A 20,228-nucleotide genomic window follows, 5' to 3' on the forward strand; every position below is an offset into this window, starting at 1 on the left:
GCGCTCTGCGCCGTCTGACACAAAATCCTCACTACTGCGTTTGCTCACTTTTGATGTGTGAGACATCATATGAGAATCCAACTATCTGTCTTGGTGGTTCCACCAAGATGTGTTTAGCTCAGCTGGTGGACAATGTGCATGTGTTCTGTAATGGCGCATCCTCAAGAGTGAGTGACCTTCTCTGCGGGATGCTTAAAGGGCCTGTGGGAGATGAAAGACATGAATTAGAACTGACCAGGTGAGAGAGTTCAAAGTCATCATTGTGCACATTGTCAAGTTTCAGTGGCTGCTGACATCAAGTCAACATAATTGAATGTTGTATGGCACATGACTGTGTGAAATTTAATTCTGCCATCATGTAGCTGGGTGACTCCCATTACTCCACTCCAAAGGCCAAGCATGCAGAGACTCAGCTTATCTCCAGCATCTCCTTCTCTGAAGCTATCAATATGGAGATGGCTAGAGGGGGGTGGGTGTCAGTAGTGGATTGTCAGATGGGGTTATGAGGAGGTACCTAGACAGAGAGGGATTGGTGTGTTGGTATAAGGAATGATATGCAGGAATAGGCTTGGGATGACAGAGTGAGGGGGAGGTTGGGGTGAGACGTACACCATGATATACCTGAATTTTTCATGCCACTCACCTTTCCTGCTCTGATTAGATCATTAAACCACTTCCGGCTCTATATCCAGGAGCGTGGTGCTCCTGCTGCTGACCTTCTCACTGACTTCCAACCACGCCTTCCTGTTCTCTGCGGAAGGCTTCTTCCTCCTGTCAGCAGGGAACAGAATCTTCCTGAGGGACATTACAGCCTGCAACATCAGCTCTAGGAGGCATCCGTGAAGCGTGGTGCTGCCTCTCAATGTTATGAGTTCATTGCACAAGGTTCTAGTTCTATCTAAACACCTGCACAATGCTTCAAGTCTCATCCTAGCAAGGTCCCTTTAAAGAGTTGAGCTGAAATAGAGTGATGTGGGTCATCATCATGCCCGCTCACACTAATTGGTGGGGAAAATTGGAAGTCAGATGCTAATGTAGTGGCAGGGTTAAAAAGCCACTGACAAACACACTTCTGAAACTTCCAGGGTTCTGCATGCATTGCTGGTTTGAAAAGTTAAAATCCAGTCCATTGTCTTTCCTCATTCTTCCTCGCAATGAAGATAATAGATTGTGAATGATAACCTAATGGCAATACCATATAAATCTGCTGCTGCCACACACGATAGTACGAACAGCAGTGGGCAGAAAGAGACAGTGGAAAAACAGGCCTACTTTGATGCTGGTGTAAAATATCCAGCAGATTTAAGTTGAAGTGGCTAGCCCATGATGGAGATCTGCGTTACAGGATTCACTAGCCAAAGAGCAATATAAAAGTACACATATAAAAAATTTCCATCACATCAAGCAACTTTATTTTCCTTGTGACATCAATGGTACACTGCATGCACCACGTGACAAATCTAACAAGAGCACATTCTGTTTGCGACTGGATTTCCACCTCCCAGCCCCCAGAGAATATCTGTGACTCCAAATTTCTGATAAGAACAAAACATTTCATTCATAGACATGTATTCAGCTGCAATATGTTTCAGTGACTTTGCACTGCTTTTTCTTGTAGTCTTCCCCTTTAACACCCATAGTCGGAATATAAATGTTGCAGAATGCTTAATAGTTCAACTGTACCAGAGATTTCCCTAATGTGGTCTATGTCAAATTACATGGTATTGATAATGAAAAATACAATTACAAAAGGCCTTATTGGGTTTTACATGTTATTCTTACCTGAAATTTCTTTAGTGAAAGAACAGTACTACCTGTGTCTAAGAAATGGAATGAAACTATAGTAAATGTTCATGATGTAGCTAAGCCAAAATAGACTGTTGTACTTTGAAACGTCGTATCATATATAAAACATAGAGAGTCATTATGGCACAGAAGGAGCCAATTCAGCACATAGAGTCCATGCCATCTCTCAGTAGAACAATCCAGTCAGTCCCATTTCCCCACTCAATCCCTGTAGCCCTGTTAGTTTATTTCCCTCATATGCCAATCTAATTTCCTTTTGAAATCATTCATTGTCTCCGCTTCCACCATTCTTGTAGACAGCGAGTTCCAGGTCATTACCACTGGCTGTGTAAAAAATGTTCTTCCTCACAACTCCCCCACCACCCCCCTGCATCTCTTGCCCAAAAGCTTAAATTTGTGTCCCCTAGTCCTTGTGGGAACAGTTTTTCTTTGTCAAATTTATCTCTCACTATCATAATCTTGCATACCTCTATCAAATCTCTGCTCAATCCCCTTTGCTCCAAGGAGAACAAGCCCAGCTTTTCCAACCTAACCTTGTAGCTAAAATCCCTCATCCCTGGAACCAGTCTGGTAAATCTCCTCTGCACCCTCTCAAGGACTCTCACGTCCTTCCTAACATGTGGTGAGCAGAACTGGATGCAATACTTCAGTTGGGGCCTAACCAGAGCTTTAGAAAGGTTCAGCCTAACTTCGCTGCTTTTGTACTTAATACCTCCATTTATGTACTTTAATGGGTGCAAGTTAGAAATTATGTTGTATGCCAATTTTTTGATCTGAATATGCTCCTGTGAAGCTCCTTATTATGTTAAAAGCACAACATAAAGGCAAGATGGTTTTGTGCTAGTATTCTTATTCAAAGAAGACATGCAACCTACAAGGATTCATGTTTTGCTTAAGATTACACAATTGGAATATTCATTCACCCAGTCACCGTTGACCCACAATGCTCCCTGTCCCAACAAATTAAACTTAATATGTTTGTTCTTATCTTTAAATCCCTCCAAAGCCTTGACCCACTAATCTCAGAAACCTCTTCCAGCCTTATCCCCCCTTGATAACTTTTGTGCATCTCCCCCCACCCTCCCCACTAACCCTCCAACACCCTTCACCCCATCATTGGTGGCAGAACGTTCAGCCACCTTTGCTCTCCTCTCTGGAATTCCCTCCTTATACCCCTACACCTTTCCTCTTTATTCAGGATTAAGAAGCATCTGAAAACCCATCTTTTTGACCAATTTGTCACATTTCCTAATTTCTCCATCCATGGCTTAATACCTATTCCCTTATGTTTCCATTGATTTTTATCTTCCCTTGAAAACATCTCAGGGAATTTTTAAAGCCAAAGCTGCTATGTAGATTCAAGTTATTGTGCTGTAATGCAGGAAGAAGATACATCATTTCTCATTCTTGAAATAAAGTTGTCCACTACAGAACAAATTAAAGAATAAAAACAGAACCAGAATCCTAAATACCTGTTGTCCCCGAGGTGAATATATACAAAAAGATGGACTTCAAGTGGATTCTGGATTGCCACGATCCTGGCACAGGAGTGTCTGGTGCTTCTTCTACCTCATCTGCAAGGGTATTTACTCCATGCAGAGTGCAACTTTTTCCCATAACCCAGACAGATATATTATTCTCCTGGATGTTGGTAAGAATGTCCTCCACAGCATCAACTAGATCTGCAAGTTATAAAAAAAACACAACTTTATAGATATGCAAATCAGACATTGCAAACATTATTTACTTACAAAATAATAATTGCGTATGGAGAGCAAATTTAGAATCATGGAATAGAACAGCATGGAAGGAAGCCATTCAGCCGATCATGCCTGTGCCAGCTCCTTGACAGAGCTATGGAAATAGTTTCACTCCCCTGAGCATTCCCCATATCCCTGCATTTTTTCTCCTTCATGTATTTATCCAATACTCTTTTGAAGGCCTTCTTTTATTTGTTCTTGGAATGTGAGCATCCTTGATGAGGCCAGCATTTATTGCCCATCCCTAATTGCCCTTGAGAAGGTGGTGGTGAGCCGCCTTCTTGAACTGCTGCAGTCTATGTGATGTAGGTAGACCCATAGTACTGTTATGAAGGGAGTTCCAGAATTTGACCCAGCAACAGTGAAGGAATGACGAGAAAGCTCCAAGACAGGATGGTGTGTGACTTGGGAGGGGAACTTGCAGGTGGTGGTGTTGATATGCATCTGGTGCCCTTGTCCTTCTAGGGGTTAGAGATTGCAGGTTTGGAAGGCGCTGTCGAAGGAGCCTTGGCAAGTTCCTGCAATGTTTCTTGTATATAGTACATTATGAAACCACTGTGAGCGAGTGGTGGTGGAGTGAGTGAATGTCTAAGCTGGTGGATGGGGTGCTGATCAAGCAGGCTGCTCTGTCTTACAAACATCTGAATTAGGATCAGGAGTAGGCCATTTGGCGTCTCAAGCCTGCTCCACCATTTGATAAGATCATGGCTGATGTGATTGCGGCTTCAACTCTACTTTCCTTGCTATCCCCTATACCTTTTGACTCCCTTGTCAATCAAGAATCTATCTAACGCAGCTTTAAAAATATTCAATGACCCTGCCTCCACTGCTCTCGGAGGAACAGAATTCCACAGACTAACAACCCTCTGAGAGAAAAAAAATTCTCCTCATCTCCATCTTAAATGGGAAACACCTAATTTTTAAACTGTGTCCCCTAGTTTTAGTCTCTCCCATAAGGAGAAACATCCTCTCAGCATCCACCCAGTCAATTCCCCATAGGATCTTATATGTTTCAATAAGACCACATATCATTCTTCTAAACTTCAATGGATACAGGTCCAACCTTTCCTCATAAGATAACCCCTTCATCCCTGAAATAGTCGAGTGAACCTTCTCTGAACTGCGTCAAATGCAATTATATCTTTTTTGAAGGAAGGAGACCACAACTGTATGCAGTATTCCAGAAGGGGTCTCACCAATGCCCTGTACAACTGTTGCAAAACATCCCTACTTTTATATTCCATTCTCCTTGCAATAAATGACAACATTTCATTTGCCTTTTTAATCACTTGCTGTACCTGCATACTAACTTTTTGTGATTCATGTACCAGGACATCCAGATCCCTCTTTACCACAGAGTTCTGCAGTCTCTCTCCATTTAAATAAATACTGCTTTTCTATATTTCCTGCGGACAAGTTCACATTTTCCCACATTATACTCCATCTGTCAAATTTTTGACCACTCACTTATTCTATCTATATCCCTTTGCAGACTCTTTGGGCTGAATTTTACCAGCCCCTTGACGCCGTGGGTCGTGGCACGGGGGCCGATAAAAATGTTGCGGGGAGAGGCCCGCCTCGACCCGCGACGTCGAGAAGGGCCCACCACATATTACCGGCGACAGCGGGACCTAGGTGCAGTCCCCTGCCGCACAGCAGCACCACAATTCACATATGGTAATGATTACTTACCTATGCTGATTATGCAGCCCGCCGCCTCTCCACCAACACTGCTGGATTTTTCATTGAACAGGCGCCTGTCACGTGCTGTCCCATTCACAATATGTAAAGCCAACGGGTCCTCACTCTGCATTGCGGAAGGGAGGAGGGTGGGAGGATACACAGGGGTCTAACTCTGCATTCTGGAAGGGAGGAGGGAGGGGGGATATGCAGGGTCTCATTCTGCATTCTGAAAGGGAGAGGTCTGGGATTACTGGAGGGAAAGCTGTGCTGGCATGAAGGGAGGTACCGTGTACCATCCCTCCATTAACAGTGTACGCTCTGTGTTTGTGAGGGGGCAATGGCACACTAGGCACCCTGTGTATGGGGAGGGTGCCAGAAAGAGGAACATTAAGGTTTTATGGATGGTGGGGACAATCGATTCAGCTGGTAGGATCTTGATGTGGTCATGTTGTGCCACTCTGAGTGTTGGCTAAAATGGGCAATGCCATGGCACGCCACATAGTTGATCCAGGAAAGCAGCTGATGTATCTGTCAACACCTATTCATGCCCTGTTAGGAAGCTTCGAATACATGCAGGGTTTAATTTTATTTATCACATAGAAATAGGTATGGCTCATCCTACATTGTGTGATCCTCTGCACATGAGAGGCAATATCAACAGGCAGGTGCGAACCACGTAGAGGCCCCCGGTCGTGAGCAGCATCCCCCAAAGGGAAGCTTGTCATTACGATTGCTGTGCATCTACAGGACCCACATTATATGCCATCGGATGTCAGAGCACCAGAGTCAGAGGAGATTGCGCATATGGAGAGGGTGGTGACACGTCTCTGAGCCCTGCTCAAAGGTAACCTGCGGCCTATGGGGTCCAGTGGACATCCCATGCCTTTGTTCCTCTTAGTGGCAGCGGTTCCCAAGCCTGATGCCTCTGCAGCCTTTTAGGGGCCCAACAGAGACCTTTGTGGGGTCACACAATCAGCAGTGCACTGCTGCATCAGGGAGGTCATCAAAGCCCTGCACTGGAGGGCCAGTGAGGATGTCCGCTTCAGGACAGATTCTCACAGCCAGGCCCAGAGGGCCATTGGTTCTGGCACCATTGCCAGAGAACCATAGGTTGTAATGTTCATCGACTGCACTCATATAGCCATCAGGGCTACTGCCAGGCTACCACCTGCAGATGTCACCTTTAAAAGGAGCCCTCTCAGTCTAGGTGAAGCTGGTATGTGAACACTGCAGATGCTTGCAGCGAATGTGTGACCGCTTCTCAGGCACCTGCCATGACACCTGGGTCTTGCGCCAGTCCCAGTGCCCTGTGAAGTTGCAATCCTCTGTTCACTGAACTAGCTCAGATGGAGGGGTGGCTTCTTGGAGATAAGGGCTATCCTTTGCAGATATGACTCCCGACACCAGTGAGAGACTCTACCAATGCTGCAGAGGAGAGATACAACGCCAGCCACTGAGCTACATGAGCCACATTGAGCAGGGGATCAGCATGCTGAAAGAGCGTCTCCAATGCCTGTATGGATAGGGTGATGCCCTGTACTATGGGCCGAAAATGCCAGCTCCTTTCTTTGCTGTTCTGCTCAACTACGCACCCAATAGGGACCAGGCCTGGCAAGATGAGGAGAGACGTCAACAGGATTCCTCCTTGGACTATGAAGACGCTGAGGACCTACAATATGAAACACACAAGGGAAGGCAGATGGCACCCAGGCTCTGCATGCAGGGCTAGCAGTGAGGTAGGGATGTACAGAAGTGGCTTATCAGACAAAGGCTGTCTGCTCCATAGGAACATGTTGAAGCACATTTAATGAAAGATGTATTTACATTGCTGTGACACCCGTGCATTCCCATTTGTGTCAGTGTGTTCTCTGACAACCTCTGTAATACCTTTTATGGTGCATTTAAGTCTCACATCCTGGAATGTGCAAATTTAAGATTATTCACCCAGGTGCAGAACGCCTACAAGAAGGAATGTTACAGTTGAGTGGAAGAAGAGGATCGCAATTTCACAGGACACTGAGACACAGCAGGGTAAGTATGTGGCAGCAAAGCGGAAAGTGCTGGGGTAACTCAGCAGGTCAGGCAGCAGCTGTGGAGTGAGAAGCAGAGTTAACTTTCAGGTCAGTGAACTTGGACAAGTTAACTCTGTTTCTCTCTCCATAGATGCTGCCTGACCTGCTGGATTTCTGCAGGACTTACTGCTTTGCTGCCAAATTGACAGCAGCCCCACTCTTCAGCAGTCAGGTAAGTATTCTTTGACAGTTGTCAGGAAGCAGGTGCTGGGGTACTTAAAATAGGGCCCCAGCACCTGCTGCACAGCTGTCAACGGGTTCCTCACTGCATCGAATGTCCCGTCTCTGCCCACGTAATATTGGGGGGGCGGGGGGGGGAGGCTTGGTGCAGTGATGCTAATGAGCCCCAGCGCGTAATATCACGGGGGCTCTACGGCAGCTGGTAAATGCGGGCGCCCTTTATGTCCTCTTCACAACCTCTCCTACCTACGTTTGTGTCATCAACAAATTTCGTAACCATACATTCAGTCCCTTCATCCAAAACATTGATATAGATTGTAAATAGTCTTGGATGGTGTCGGGCTTCTTGAGTGTTGTTGGAGTGCACTCATCCAGGCAAATGGAGAGTATTTCATCACTCTCCTAATTTGTGCCTTCTAGATGGTGGACAGACGTTTTAGAGTCAGGAGGTGAGTTAGTTGCTGTAGAATTCCTAGCTTCTGACCTACTCTTATAACCACAGTATTTATATGGCTGGTCCAGTTAAGTTTCTGGTCAATGGTGACCACCAGGATAATGATGGTGTTGGAAATTCAGCGGTAATAATGCTGTTGAATGTCAAGGGAAGGTGGTTAGATTCTCTTGTTACAGACAGGTGGTAAGGAGTGTGGATAGTTCCCATGTTGACCTCCCAACTAACCGCAATTGTGTTTTGTTAAAATGATGCTTTAGCCCTCGAGTATCTTTAGGGACAAATAACATTCAAATAACAGGTTTTCTCGTAGGTAAAAAAGATAACTATTCTTAAAAAAAAACCCAAAATGATTGCAACCATACTCACATACATTACATACACAAAAATAGATAGACAGAAAAGGGTAAGAGGTAGTTTAAAGTCCCAAGTGAAGTAAGTGTTTATGATTTACTGAAGATTATTGCATCTTCTCGGGAGGGAAAGCCTTTATTTTATAAAAAGGTTGCAGGTCTGATTATTCGCAGCCTTGAACTTGCAAAGGTATTGTAGAGCTCTAGTGGTTGTAATACAGCCCAAAGCTGGTGGTGTAAAATTTGTTACCTTCACAGATGGTTAATCTCAAAGTCACTTTGTGCTGTCTCTGCTGTGGTGGCTGTTCTTCATCAGCAGGGTTCTTGCTTGCTGGATTCTTCTCACAGGCTTTCTGTGATGTTGGCTTGATCTCCCCTCTCTCTCTCTCTCTCTCTCTCTCTCCAGACAGCTACCTTTTAAGGTAAAAATCCCTCACTTTAGCTTCTGTTAGGATATGCATAGCCCTCTCCCCTGTTGTCACCATACAATGGGCCAGGATATGATAATCATGGCCATTGTTTAATGCTTGAATGGGAATCAGTCTGTTATGATGATGTTGCTTCACACCTTATTCATCTTGGTTTGGTTATGAGCCAGACTGTCTCCAGCATCCTCTGTCATGTCGACCAGAGACATTAATATGCAATAGCTTCTTTCAATTTCAAAGGGGTTCTCCCCAGTGCTATTTCAGATGAGGTTAAGCAGCCTCGTCCTTGTAGACAAGTTTGTGGATTTCCAGTACAGGAGGGGTCATATGGCATGTTCTTGTGATTTTGTTTTGCAGTAGTCTTTTTAAATTCATAATTCTTCCATTTCATTGCATATTTCATCATGGTTCCTTCCGTGCATGTCACTCTCTTGTTGGAGGTGGTCATTGCCTGGCACTTGTGTGGCGTAAATGTTACTTGCCACTTATCAGCCCAAGCCTGGATGTTGAACAAGTCTTGCTCCATGTGGGCACAGACTGCTTCAGTATCTGAGGTGTTGCGAATGGTACCAAACACTGAGGAACTTCTGCAGTAATGTCCTGGGGCTGAAATGATTGGCCTCCAGCAAACCACCACTATCTTCCTTTGTGCTAGATATGACGCCCACCTGCAGAGAGTTTTCTCCCTGATTCCCAATGACTTCAATTTTGCTAGGGCTTCTTGATGTGACACTCAATCAAATGCTACCTTGCTGTCAAGGGCAGTCACTCTCACCTCACCTATGAAATTCAGTTCTTTTGTCCATGTATGGACCAAGACTGGAATGAGATCTGGAACAGAATGGCCCTGGCAGAACCCAAACTGAGCATCGGTGAGCAGGTTGTTGCTAAGTAAGTTTTATTTTATTCGTTCATGGGATGTGGGTGTTGCTGGCTAGGCCAGCATTTATTGCCCATCCCTAATTGCCCTTGAGCAGGTGGTGGTGAGTTACCTTCTTGAACCACTGCAGTCCATGTGGGGTAGATACACCAACAGTGCTGTTAGGAAGGGAGTTCCAGAATTTTGACGCAGCGGCAGTGAAGGAAGGGTGATATAGTTCCAAGTCAGGATGGTGTGTGGCTTGGAGGGGAACTTGCAGGTGGTGGTGTTGCCATGCATCTTCTGCTCTCGTCCTTCTAGTTGGTAGAGGTTGCTGGTTTGGAAGATGCTGTCTAAAGAGCTCTATTGTCTTGCTGCAGTGCATCTTGTAGATGGTACACACTGCTGCCACTGTGCATTGGTGGTGGAGGGAGTGAATGTTGAGGGTAGTGGATGAGGTGCCAATCAAGCCGGCTGCTTTGTCCTGGATGGTGTCGAGCTTCTTGAGTGTTGTTGGAGCTGTAACCATCCAGGCAAGTGGAAAGTATTCCATCACACCTCTGACTTGTACCTTGTAGATGGTGGACAGGCTTTGAGGAATCAGGAGGTGAATTACTCGCCGCAGGATTCCTAGCCTCTGACCAGCTCTTGTAGCCATGGTATTTATATGGCTACTCCAGTTCCGTTTCTGGTCAATGGTAACCCCCCAGGGTGTTGATAGTGGGGGATTCAGCGATTGTAATGCCATTAAATGTCAAGGGGAGATGGTTAGATTCTCTCTTGTTGGCGATGGTCATTGCCTGCGACTTGTGCAGCATTAATGTTACTTGCCACCTATCAGCCCAAACCAGGATATTGTCCAGGTCATGCTGCATTTCTACACGGACTGTTTGAGTATCTGAGGAGTCGCGAATGGTGGTGCTGAACATTATGCAATCATCAGCGAACATCCCCACTTCTGGCCTTATGATGGAGGGCCGTTTAATAACACCGTTGACGACATTGCCGATCACTTTGATGATGATTGAGAGTCAACTGATGGGGCGGTAATTGGCCGCATTGGTTTTCTGCTGATTTTTGTGGATGGACATACCTGGCAAATTTTCCACATTCTCAGGTAGATTCCTATCTGTACTAGAACAGCTTGGCAAAGAGTGTGGCTAGTTCTGGAGTACAACTCTTCAGTGCTATAGCTGGGATGTCGTAAGGGTCCCATAGCCTTTGCTGTATCCAGTGCCTTCAGTCGTTTCTTGACATCACATTAACACCATGGCACCAATAGGCAAGGATTGCACAGGAGAAAACAGCAAAGAGTAATAATGCAGTCGTTGTAGGAGATTCCATAGTTGGGGGAATGGGGGGGCCAGAGAGGCTTTTCTGTAACCATGATTGTGAGGCTTGCGCGGTGTGTTGCCTCCCTGGTGCCAGGATAAAATACACCATGGAGAGGGTCGGGAGGAAGTGAATGAGCTAGAAGTTATAGTACATGTCAGTAATGACATAGAGAGAGCAGGGAGGAAGTTAAAAAGTAGGATCTTGTAGGTAGTAATCTCTGGATTACGCCCAGTGTCTCACGCTAGCTAGAGTAGCAATAGGAAGACAGGGGGATCAATGCATGGCTTGAGACATGGTGCAGGAGGGAGGGCTTCGGATTCTTGGGACATTGGGAGCAGTTCTGGGGCAGGAGTCACCTATTCAAAAGGAACAGGTTGCACCTCAACAAGACTGGGATCAATGTGCTCGTGCGGAGGTTCACTAGTGTGGTTGGGGAAGGTTTAAACTAAATTGGCAGGGGGGTGGGCACCAGTATACAGAAGGAGAAAAGAGGAACAAGGTGCACAAAGGATACTAATGACATCAAGGAATATGGAGATAGTGAAGAAAAATGGCACAGAAGTAGATGGTCAGCCATGATCTGATTGAATGGCAGAGCAGGCTCGATGGGCCAAATGGCCTACTCTTGCCCTATTTCCTATGTTCCTTTCCTCCAAAGTGTGTTGGTTGGTACTAGAGAAGGAAGTAGTACCATATTAGATAGAAGCAGTCTAAGAAGGACCACAAGGAATACAAAGACAGGTTTACAATGCATGTATGTAAATGTACAAAGTGTGGTGAATAAGCTTGGTGAGCCAAAAGCACAAATAGACGTGTGAGGATATGATGTAGTGGCAATAACAGAAACGTGGCTTAAAAATAGTGAGGATTGGGCGATTAATATTCAAGGATACAAAGTGTTCAGAAAAGATAGGGAAGGAAAAGAGGGAGGTGGAGTGGCAGTATATATTAGGGAAGACATTGTAGTGCTGGAAAGGGAGGATGTCCTTGAGGAGGCAAAGACACCATCCATTCAGCTAGAGTTCAGAAGAAAAAGGATGATCACGTTACTGGGGGCATTCTATTGGCCTCCAAATAATGAGAGAGGGATGGAGGAGCAAATCTTCAGGAAAATCAGTGGTGAAATTGGAGACTTTAATTACTCAAATATCAATTGGGATAACGTTAGAGTAAAGGGTGAGGAGGGGTAAGATTTTCTGGAATGTGTTCAGGAGAACTTCCTTGACCAGTATGTTCTCAGCCCAACTTGGAAGGAGCCATTGCTGGATCTAGTGCTGGGGAATGAGGCGGGCCAAGTGGATCAAGTGTCGATATAGGGGAACACTTGGATAAGAGTGATCATCATATCATAAGGTTTAGGTTAGTAATGGAGAAGAGCAAGGAATAATCTGAAGTAGAACTTGTAAATTGGAAGACGGCTAACTTCAATGGGATAAGAGGGAAACTAGCCAGGATAAAATGGGACCAGAGATTGACAGGAAAAACTGTAACGGACAAAGGGTGATTTTTGGAGATGTTTCAGGTACAGGTTAGGTACATGTCAACAAGGGTAAAAGGTAAGGGAATCAAAGTCAGGGCTCCTCAGATGTCGAGAGAGACAGAGAATGTGAGAAAATAATAAAAAGCATGTATTCAGATGAATTATTCAAGCGAGAACCAGGCCAAATGCAATAAGTTGAAAGGGAAGTGAAGAGGAAAGTAAAACTGGCAAAGAGAGAAAATGAGAATAGAATGACAGTTTATATAAAAGGGAACCCAAAAATCAGCAGTAAGCAGGTAATATACGGTGGGACGGGACCTATTAGGGACAAAGAGGGTGAAATATGCTTAGAGGTGCAAGGCAAGGCTAGAATACTTAAAGACTACTTTCTTTGGGTGTTTACCAAGGACGAGGATGCTAACAAAATATTGGTAGAAGCAAAGATGGTAGAGGTAATGGATGAGGTGAAACGTGATAGGAATTATGTACTGGAAAGGCTAGCTATGCTTAAGATTGGTCCAGATGGCTTGCATCCCAAGTTGCAAAAGGAAGTGGGAGTGGAGATAGCAGAGGGGCTTGCCATAATTTTCCAATCTTCCTTAGATACAGGGATGTGTCAAAGGATTGGAGATTGGCAAATGAGAAACCCTTCTTCAAGAAAAGAGTGTAAGGACATTCCTAGTAACCACCGGCTAGTCAGTTTAACATCGGTGGTGGGTTAGATTTTAGAAACAATAATTAGGGAAAAAATTAACAGACACTTGGAGATGTTTGAGTTAATTAAGGAGAACCAGCATCGATTTGTAAAAGGCGGATCGTGCTTGAATTTTTTGATGAAGTAACAGAGGTTGATGAAGGAAAAGCAATGGATGTCATCTATATGGATTTTAAGAAAGTGTCAAAATACCATATAAAAGGCTGGTTAACAAAATTCAGGCTCATGGAATAGGAGGGTCAGTGTCAGCTTTGATAAAAAAATTAGCTTAAGGACAGAAAACAGCGAGTAGCGGTAAATAGTTGTTTCTCAGATTGGAGGATGGTAGACTGTAGTGTTCCCCAGGAGTCAGTGGTAGGACCAATGTTTTTTTTTGATATATATAAATGACTTGGATATTGGAATGCAGAGTAAAATTTCAAAATTTGCTGATGATACCAAACTTGGAGGTGTGGAGGTGTGGCAGAAAGTAAGGACGATAACAAAAGACTGCAAAAGGACATAGATAAATAAGCTAGCAGAATGGCAGACAAGTGATAGATGGAATTTAATACGGAGAAGTGTGTGGTGATGCATTTTGGCAGAAGGGATAAGGAGCGGCAATACAAATTAATTGGCACAGTTTTAACGAGTGTGCAGGGGCACAGAGACCTGCCTCTGTCAGGATATATTGAGGGAGTAATTAGCAAAGCATATAGGACCTTGGGCTTCATAAATAGAAGTATTGAGTACAAAAGCAGGGAAGTTAGGCTGAACCTTTATAAAGCTCTGGTTAGGCCACAACTACAGTATTGTGTCCAGTCCTGGTCACCACACTTTAGGAAGGATGTAAGGGTCCTTGAGACGATGCAGAGAAGATTTACCAGAATGGTTCCAGGGATGAGGGATTTTAGCTACTAGGTTAGGTTGGAGAAGCTGGGGTTGTTCTCCTTAGTGCAAAGGAGATGGAGGGGAGATTTGATAGAGGTGTACAAGATTATGAAAGGTTTAGATAAGGTAGACAAAAAAAACTTCCCTATTATCTGATAGTACAAGGACTAAGGGACACAGTAAAAGATTTTGGGCAAGAGATGCAGGGGGATGTGAGGAAGAAGTTTTTTACACAGTGAGTGGTAGCGACCTGGAACTTACTGCCTACGAGGGTAGTGGAAGCGAAGATGATGAATGATTTCAAAAGGAAATTGGATGGGAACTTGAGGGAAACAAACTTACAGGGCTATGCGAATAGAGCCAGGAAATGTGACGGATTGGATTGCTCTGCAGAGGGACAGCATGGACTCGGTGAGCTGAATGGACTCCTTCTGTGTCCTAATGACTATGACTGGGCATGGTGTGCCTTTGTCGTTTCCGTTTCCTAGGTCGATGCCAGATGGTCTGTCCAATTTTATTCTTATTTGACTTTTCTGTAGTGGTTTGATACAACTGATTGGCTTGCCAGGCCATTTTTGAGGGCAGTTTTTTTGAGGTCAACTATAATGAATTACTATTGAATCTACTACCCAATCAGGCAGTGCATTCCAACTCCTAACTATTCATTGTATAAAACAATTTTCCTCATGTAGCCTCTGGTTCTTCAGATAAACACCTTAAATCTGTGCCCTCTTTTGGACCCTTCATCCATTAGAAATAGTTTCTCTTTATTTACTCTATTTAAGCTCCCTATGATTTTTAACACTTCCATCAAATCTCCTCTGAACTTCTTCTGCTCTTAAGTTGTAACACCCCTAGCTTCTGAAATCTATCCACATAACTGTAATCCCTGGAACCATTCTAGCAAATTACTTCTGCACTTTCTCCAAAGCCTTCAAATCATTCCTGAAGTGTGGAGCCCAGAATTGAACACAATACTCCAGCTTATGAAGGTTTGGCATATCTGGCTTTTGTATTCCATAGCACAGTTTATAAAGGCCAGGATCCCACATGCTTTATTAACTGTTTTGTTAACTTGGCCTTGTCACCTTCAAAGATTTGTGCACATATACCCGCAAAGTTAGCCTTCCTCCAGTTAAGTATTTTTACTCTTAATTGTAGAAGTGCCCCATTACCATAACTCTGCAGTTCTTATAACTTTCTGTAATTTTCCCATAAATTTCTCCTCAATCTTTTTCCCACTATTTTGGTGTCCTCTAGACACCAGTATTGTAATAGCTCCTCTACTGTACCTTAATTCTAACCAACAGATTGTCTTTGACCCCTCAACTGAATCATCCCTCTCCACTGTTCTAACAGCTTTTTGATCAATAGTGCAACACTCCCCTCCTTTTATTTCCCTTTGCTATCTTTCCTGAAGCCAGAATATTAAGTTCCCAATTCACCCCTTCTTATTGTACCTACTCTTCTACTTGGTGCACAACACCTGCTCCCACTGGCACAATGCATTTTGATCATGAGACCAAGAATTCCCACAGCAGAGTCCAATCCGAGAGCCAAATAACAATGACAGGTTTGAGTTACAGTTAATACCTGCAGTGAAAGATCAAAGAGGGGAGCACAGGAATTCCCAAAGAGTGGATTTACTGTCCTATTGCAAACCCATCAATTTTCTAACAGAAAGGATAAAAAGCGTGCAGATTCATTTAGACGACATACACCTGACTGCCCTTCGATAGCACCCATCACACCCAGAAACACACCTTCCTAAGGTGAAGAAAAAGAATTTTGTGATTGCAGCCAAGAATGTCAATATTACAGAAATGGAACATTTATTTTTTTCATCCAATTATAGCATGGGGAAGAACACAGAATAGCAAGCTGCATGAAAAAAGATATTCCCTAACCTATCCAATAATGTACCTAAATTCCAACTTAGAAGAGCACATTTTGCTGCATTGATATTGCATTTATACTTTCCAGCATCACTTATTTTTATGACTGTTTCTCCGAAACAGTTTTTGTATTGCATTATAGTGCTGGTGGCTCCCAATGTGGGTCTCATCTCGAGCAGCCATGAACAACCCCAAAGTTGAGTTCCGAAGAAGGGTCACTGACCCGAAACGTTAACTCTGTTTCTCTTTCCACAGATGCTGCCAGACCTGCTGAGTGGTTCCAGCATTTCTTGTTTTTATTTCAGATTTCCAGCATCCGCAGTATTTTGCTTTTATCCCAAAGTTAATCTGACTGGTTCAATAAGACCAATGTTATGAAGACCTGTTTTTTTCCAAAAAAAGTCTAGGCCCTGTTTACAACAGCATTTTGTTTTGGTAGCCAGCTCTAGTGAATCTAGCAGCTTTATTTGGGGGGTTAATTCGAGCTCCGCAAGACCCATCCATCAGGAGCAGGTCACACTAGCGTGGCACATAAACTCGTATTAAAGCAGAGTTTTGCAGTAGACACCAAATGAATTGAATTGAAAAATCTGTAAACCCATGGGAAAGGGAAGGTTCTTTGTTTCAAACTGTGCTTCATTCAATCCCAGATGGATTGAAAGAACTATAGAATCAAATAGCGAGGTAGCAGCTGGGAAGGCGAGTTTCAGTTGAAATTAACTTACCTTTTGTTTCGGCAGCTTTTTTTTTGATGCGGACACGGGGACTGCTGGGTAAGTAAACCTAGAAATTCGGGTAGTGGCTAAACCCGAAACACTACACGTGTAGTGTCTCCCACCCATCCTCCTCCTCTAACCAAAAAAAAGGACTCTTGTGTGGAGGGTTTGGTAAGGTAAGGTTTTCCTTTTTTTTAAAATCTCTGTTGTCAATATAGAGCAGAGGGGTTGGAAGCTAGGGCAGTTGCATGCTCCTCTTGCAGGATGTGGGAAGTGAGGGTCACCACTTGTGTCCCTGCTGACTTCACCTGTGAGAAGTGCACCCAACTCTAGCTCCTCGCAGACTGCATTAGGGAACTGGAGCTGGAGCTGGATGAACTTCGGATCATTCAGGATGCTGAGGGGGTGATAGCGAGCAGTTATAGGGAAGTAGTGACACTTAAGTTACAGGATAAAGGTAGCTGGGTGACTGTCAGGGGAGGGAAAGGGAATAGGCGCACAGTGCAGGGATCCCCTGTGGCCGTTCCCCTCAATAATACGTATACCGTTTTGGATACGGTTGGGGGGGGGGGACCTACCAGAGGAAAGCCATAGTGGCCAGGTCCCTGGCACTGAGCCTGGCTCAGTGGCTCAGAAGGGAAGGGGGGAGAATAGGAGAGCGATAGTGATAAGAGATTCAATGGTTAGAGGAACAGACAGGAGATTCTGTGGTCGCGAACGAGACTCCCGGATGGTATATTGACTCCCGGGTGCCAGGGTCAGGGATGTCTCGGATCGAGTCCACAGGATTCTTAAGGGGGAGGGGGAGCAGCCAGAGGTCGTGGTACATATCGGTACCAATGACATAGCTAGGAAAAGGGATGAGGACCTGAAAAGCGAATATAGGGAGTTAGGTTGGAAGCTGAAAGGCAGGACGAGCAGAGTAGTAATCTCAGGATTGTTACCGGTGCCACATACTAGTGAGGCTAGAAACAGGGAGCGAGTGCAGCTGAACACGTGGCTACAGAACTGGTGTAGGAGGGAGGGATTCAGATATGTGGATCATTGGGATACCTTCTGGGGAAGGTGGGACCTGTACAAGAAGGACGGGTTGCATCTGAACTGGAGGGGCACCAATATCCTGGGCGGAAGGTTTGCCAGAGCTCATCGGGAGGGTTTAAACTAGTTTGGCAGGGGGATGGGAACCAGAGCTACAGATCAGTGGATGGGGTAGCTGTTGAACAGGCAGATACCGAGTGCAGAAAGTCTGTGAGGAAGGTTAGACAATTGACACGACAAAGTGGCAGCCAGTATGATGGGTTGAAGTGTCTCTATTTTAACGCAAGAAGTGTCAGGAATAAGGATGATGAACTTAGAGCATGGATCAGTACTTGGAGCTACGTTGTTGTGGCCATTACGGAGACGTGGATATCACAGGGGCAGGAATGGATGTTGGATGTTCCGGGGTTTAGATGTTTCAAAAGGAATAGGGAGGGAGGTAAAAGAGGTGGGGGAGTGGAATTGCTAATCAGGGATAGTATCACAGCTGCAGAAAGGGAGGTCATCGAGGAGGGTTTGTCTACTGAGTCATTATGGGTGGAAGTCAGAAACAGGAAAGGAGAAGTCACTTTGTTGGGAGTTTTCTATCGACCCTCCAAGAGCAACAGAGACACGGAGGAACAGATTGGGAGGCAGATTTTGGAAAGGTGCAGAAGTAACAGGGTTGTTGTCATGGGTGACTTAAACTTCCCTAATATTGATTGGAACCTCCTTAGTGCAAATAGTTTGGATGGAGCAGTTTTTGTCAGGTGTGTCCAGGAAGGTTTCCTGACTCAATATGTAGATAGGCCGACTAGAGGGGAGGCTAGGTTGGACTTGGTGCTTCGCAACGAACCAGGCCAGGTGGCAGATCTCTCGGTGGGAGAGCATTTCGGTGATAGTGATCACAACTCCCTGACCTTTACTATAGTCATGGAGAGGGACAGGAGCAGACGGGATGGGAAAATATTTAATTGGGGGAGGGGGAATTACAATGCTATTAGGCAGGAACTGGGGAGCATAAATTGGGAACAGATGTTCTCAGGGAAATGCACGACAGAAATGTGGAGGTTGTTTAGGGAGCACTTGCTGCGACTGCTGGATAGGTTTGTCCCGATGAGGCAGGGAAGGGATGGTAGGGTGAAGGAACCTTGGATGACAAGAGATGTGGAACAGCGAGTCAAGAGGAAGAAGGAAGCTTACTTAAGGTTGAGGAAGCAAGGATCAGACAGGGCTCTAGAGGGTTACAAGGTAGCCAGGAAGGAACTGAAGAATGGACTTAGGAGAGCTAGAAGGGGACATGAAAAAGTCTTGGCGGGTAGCATTAAGGAAAATCCCAAGACGTTCTGCACTTATGTGAGGAACAAGAGGATGGCCAGAGTGAGAGTAGGGCCAATCAGGGATAGTGGAGGGAACTTGTGCCTGGAGTCGGAGGAGGTAGGGGAGGTCCTAAATGAATACTTTGCTTCAGTATTTACTAGTGAGAGGGACCTGGTCGTTTGTGAGGACAGCGTGGAACAGGCTGATATGCTCGAACAGGTTGAGGTTAAGAGGGAGGATGTGCTGGAGATTTTGAATGATATGAGGACAGATAAGTCCCCGGGGCCAGACGGGATATACCCAAGGATATTACGGGAAGCGAGGAAAGAGATTGCTGCGCCTTTGGTGATGATCTTTGCATCCTCACTGTCCACTGGAGTAGTACCGGATGATTGGAGGGTGGCAAATGTTGTTCCCTTGTTCAAGAAAGGGAATAGGGATAACCCTGGGAATTATAGACCAGTCAGTCTTATGTCAGTAGTGGGCAAATTATTGGAGAGGATTCTGAGAGACAGGATTTATGATTATTTGGAAAAGCATGGTTTGGTTAGAGACAGTCAGCATAGCTTTGTGAGGGGCAGGTCATGCCTCACAAGCCTTATTGAATTCTTTGAAGATTTGACAAAACACATTGATGAAGGAAGAGCAGTGGATGTGGTGTATATGGATTTTAGCAAGGCGTTTGATAAGGTTCCCCATGGTAGGCTCATTCAGAAAGTGAGGAGGCATGGGATACAGGGGAAGTTGGCTGTCTGGATACAAAATTGGCTAGCCCATAGAAGACAGAGGGTGGTAGTAGATGGAAAGTATTCAGCATGGAGCTCGGTGACCAGTGGTGTTCCACAAGGATCTGTTCTGGGACCTCTGCTCTTTGTGATTTTTATAAATGACTTGGATGAGGAAGTGGAAGGCTAGGTTAGCAAGTTTGCCGATGACACGAAGGTTGCTGGAGTTGTGGATAGTGTGGAAGGCTGTTCTAGGTTGCAACGGGACATTGACAGGATGCAGAGCTGGGCTGAGAAGTGGCAGATGGAGTTCAACCTGGAAAAGTGTGAAGTGATTCATTTTGGAAGGTCGAATTTGAATGCAGAATACAGGCTTAAAGACAGGATTCTTGGTAGTGTGGAGGAACAGAGGGATCTTGGGGTCCATGTCCAAAGATCGCTCAAAGTTGCCACCCAAGTTGATAGGGTTGTTAAGAAGGCATATGGTGTGTTGGCTTTCATTAACAGGGGGATTGAGTTTAAGAGCCGTGAGGTTATGCTGCAGCTCTATCAGGCCCCGGTTC

At 44.9% G+C, this 20,228-nt stretch overlaps 1 protein-coding gene across 2 annotated transcripts in view; it reads right to left on the minus strand.

Moving 5' to 3' along the window:
• The window catches only part of slc27a6 (solute carrier family 27 member 6), a 92,088-nt gene that overhangs the window by 63,662 nt on the left and 8,198 nt on the right, over positions 1 to 20,228 (minus strand). For both annotated transcript variants that reach the window (XM_068030177.1, XM_068030178.1), the window contains exon 2: positions 3,279 to 3,488. In XM_068030177.1, coding sequence (XP_067886278.1) covers positions 3,279 to 3,488 — 210 coding nt within the window. The remainder of the gene's footprint in view (positions 1 to 3,278; positions 3,489 to 20,228) is intronic.

This window comes from Heterodontus francisci, chromosome 4 (genome assembly GCF_036365525.1).
Source record: "Heterodontus francisci isolate sHetFra1 chromosome 4, sHetFra1.hap1, whole genome shotgun sequence".
NCBI classification, from domain to species: Eukaryota; Metazoa; Chordata; class Chondrichthyes; order Heterodontiformes; family Heterodontidae; genus Heterodontus; species Heterodontus francisci.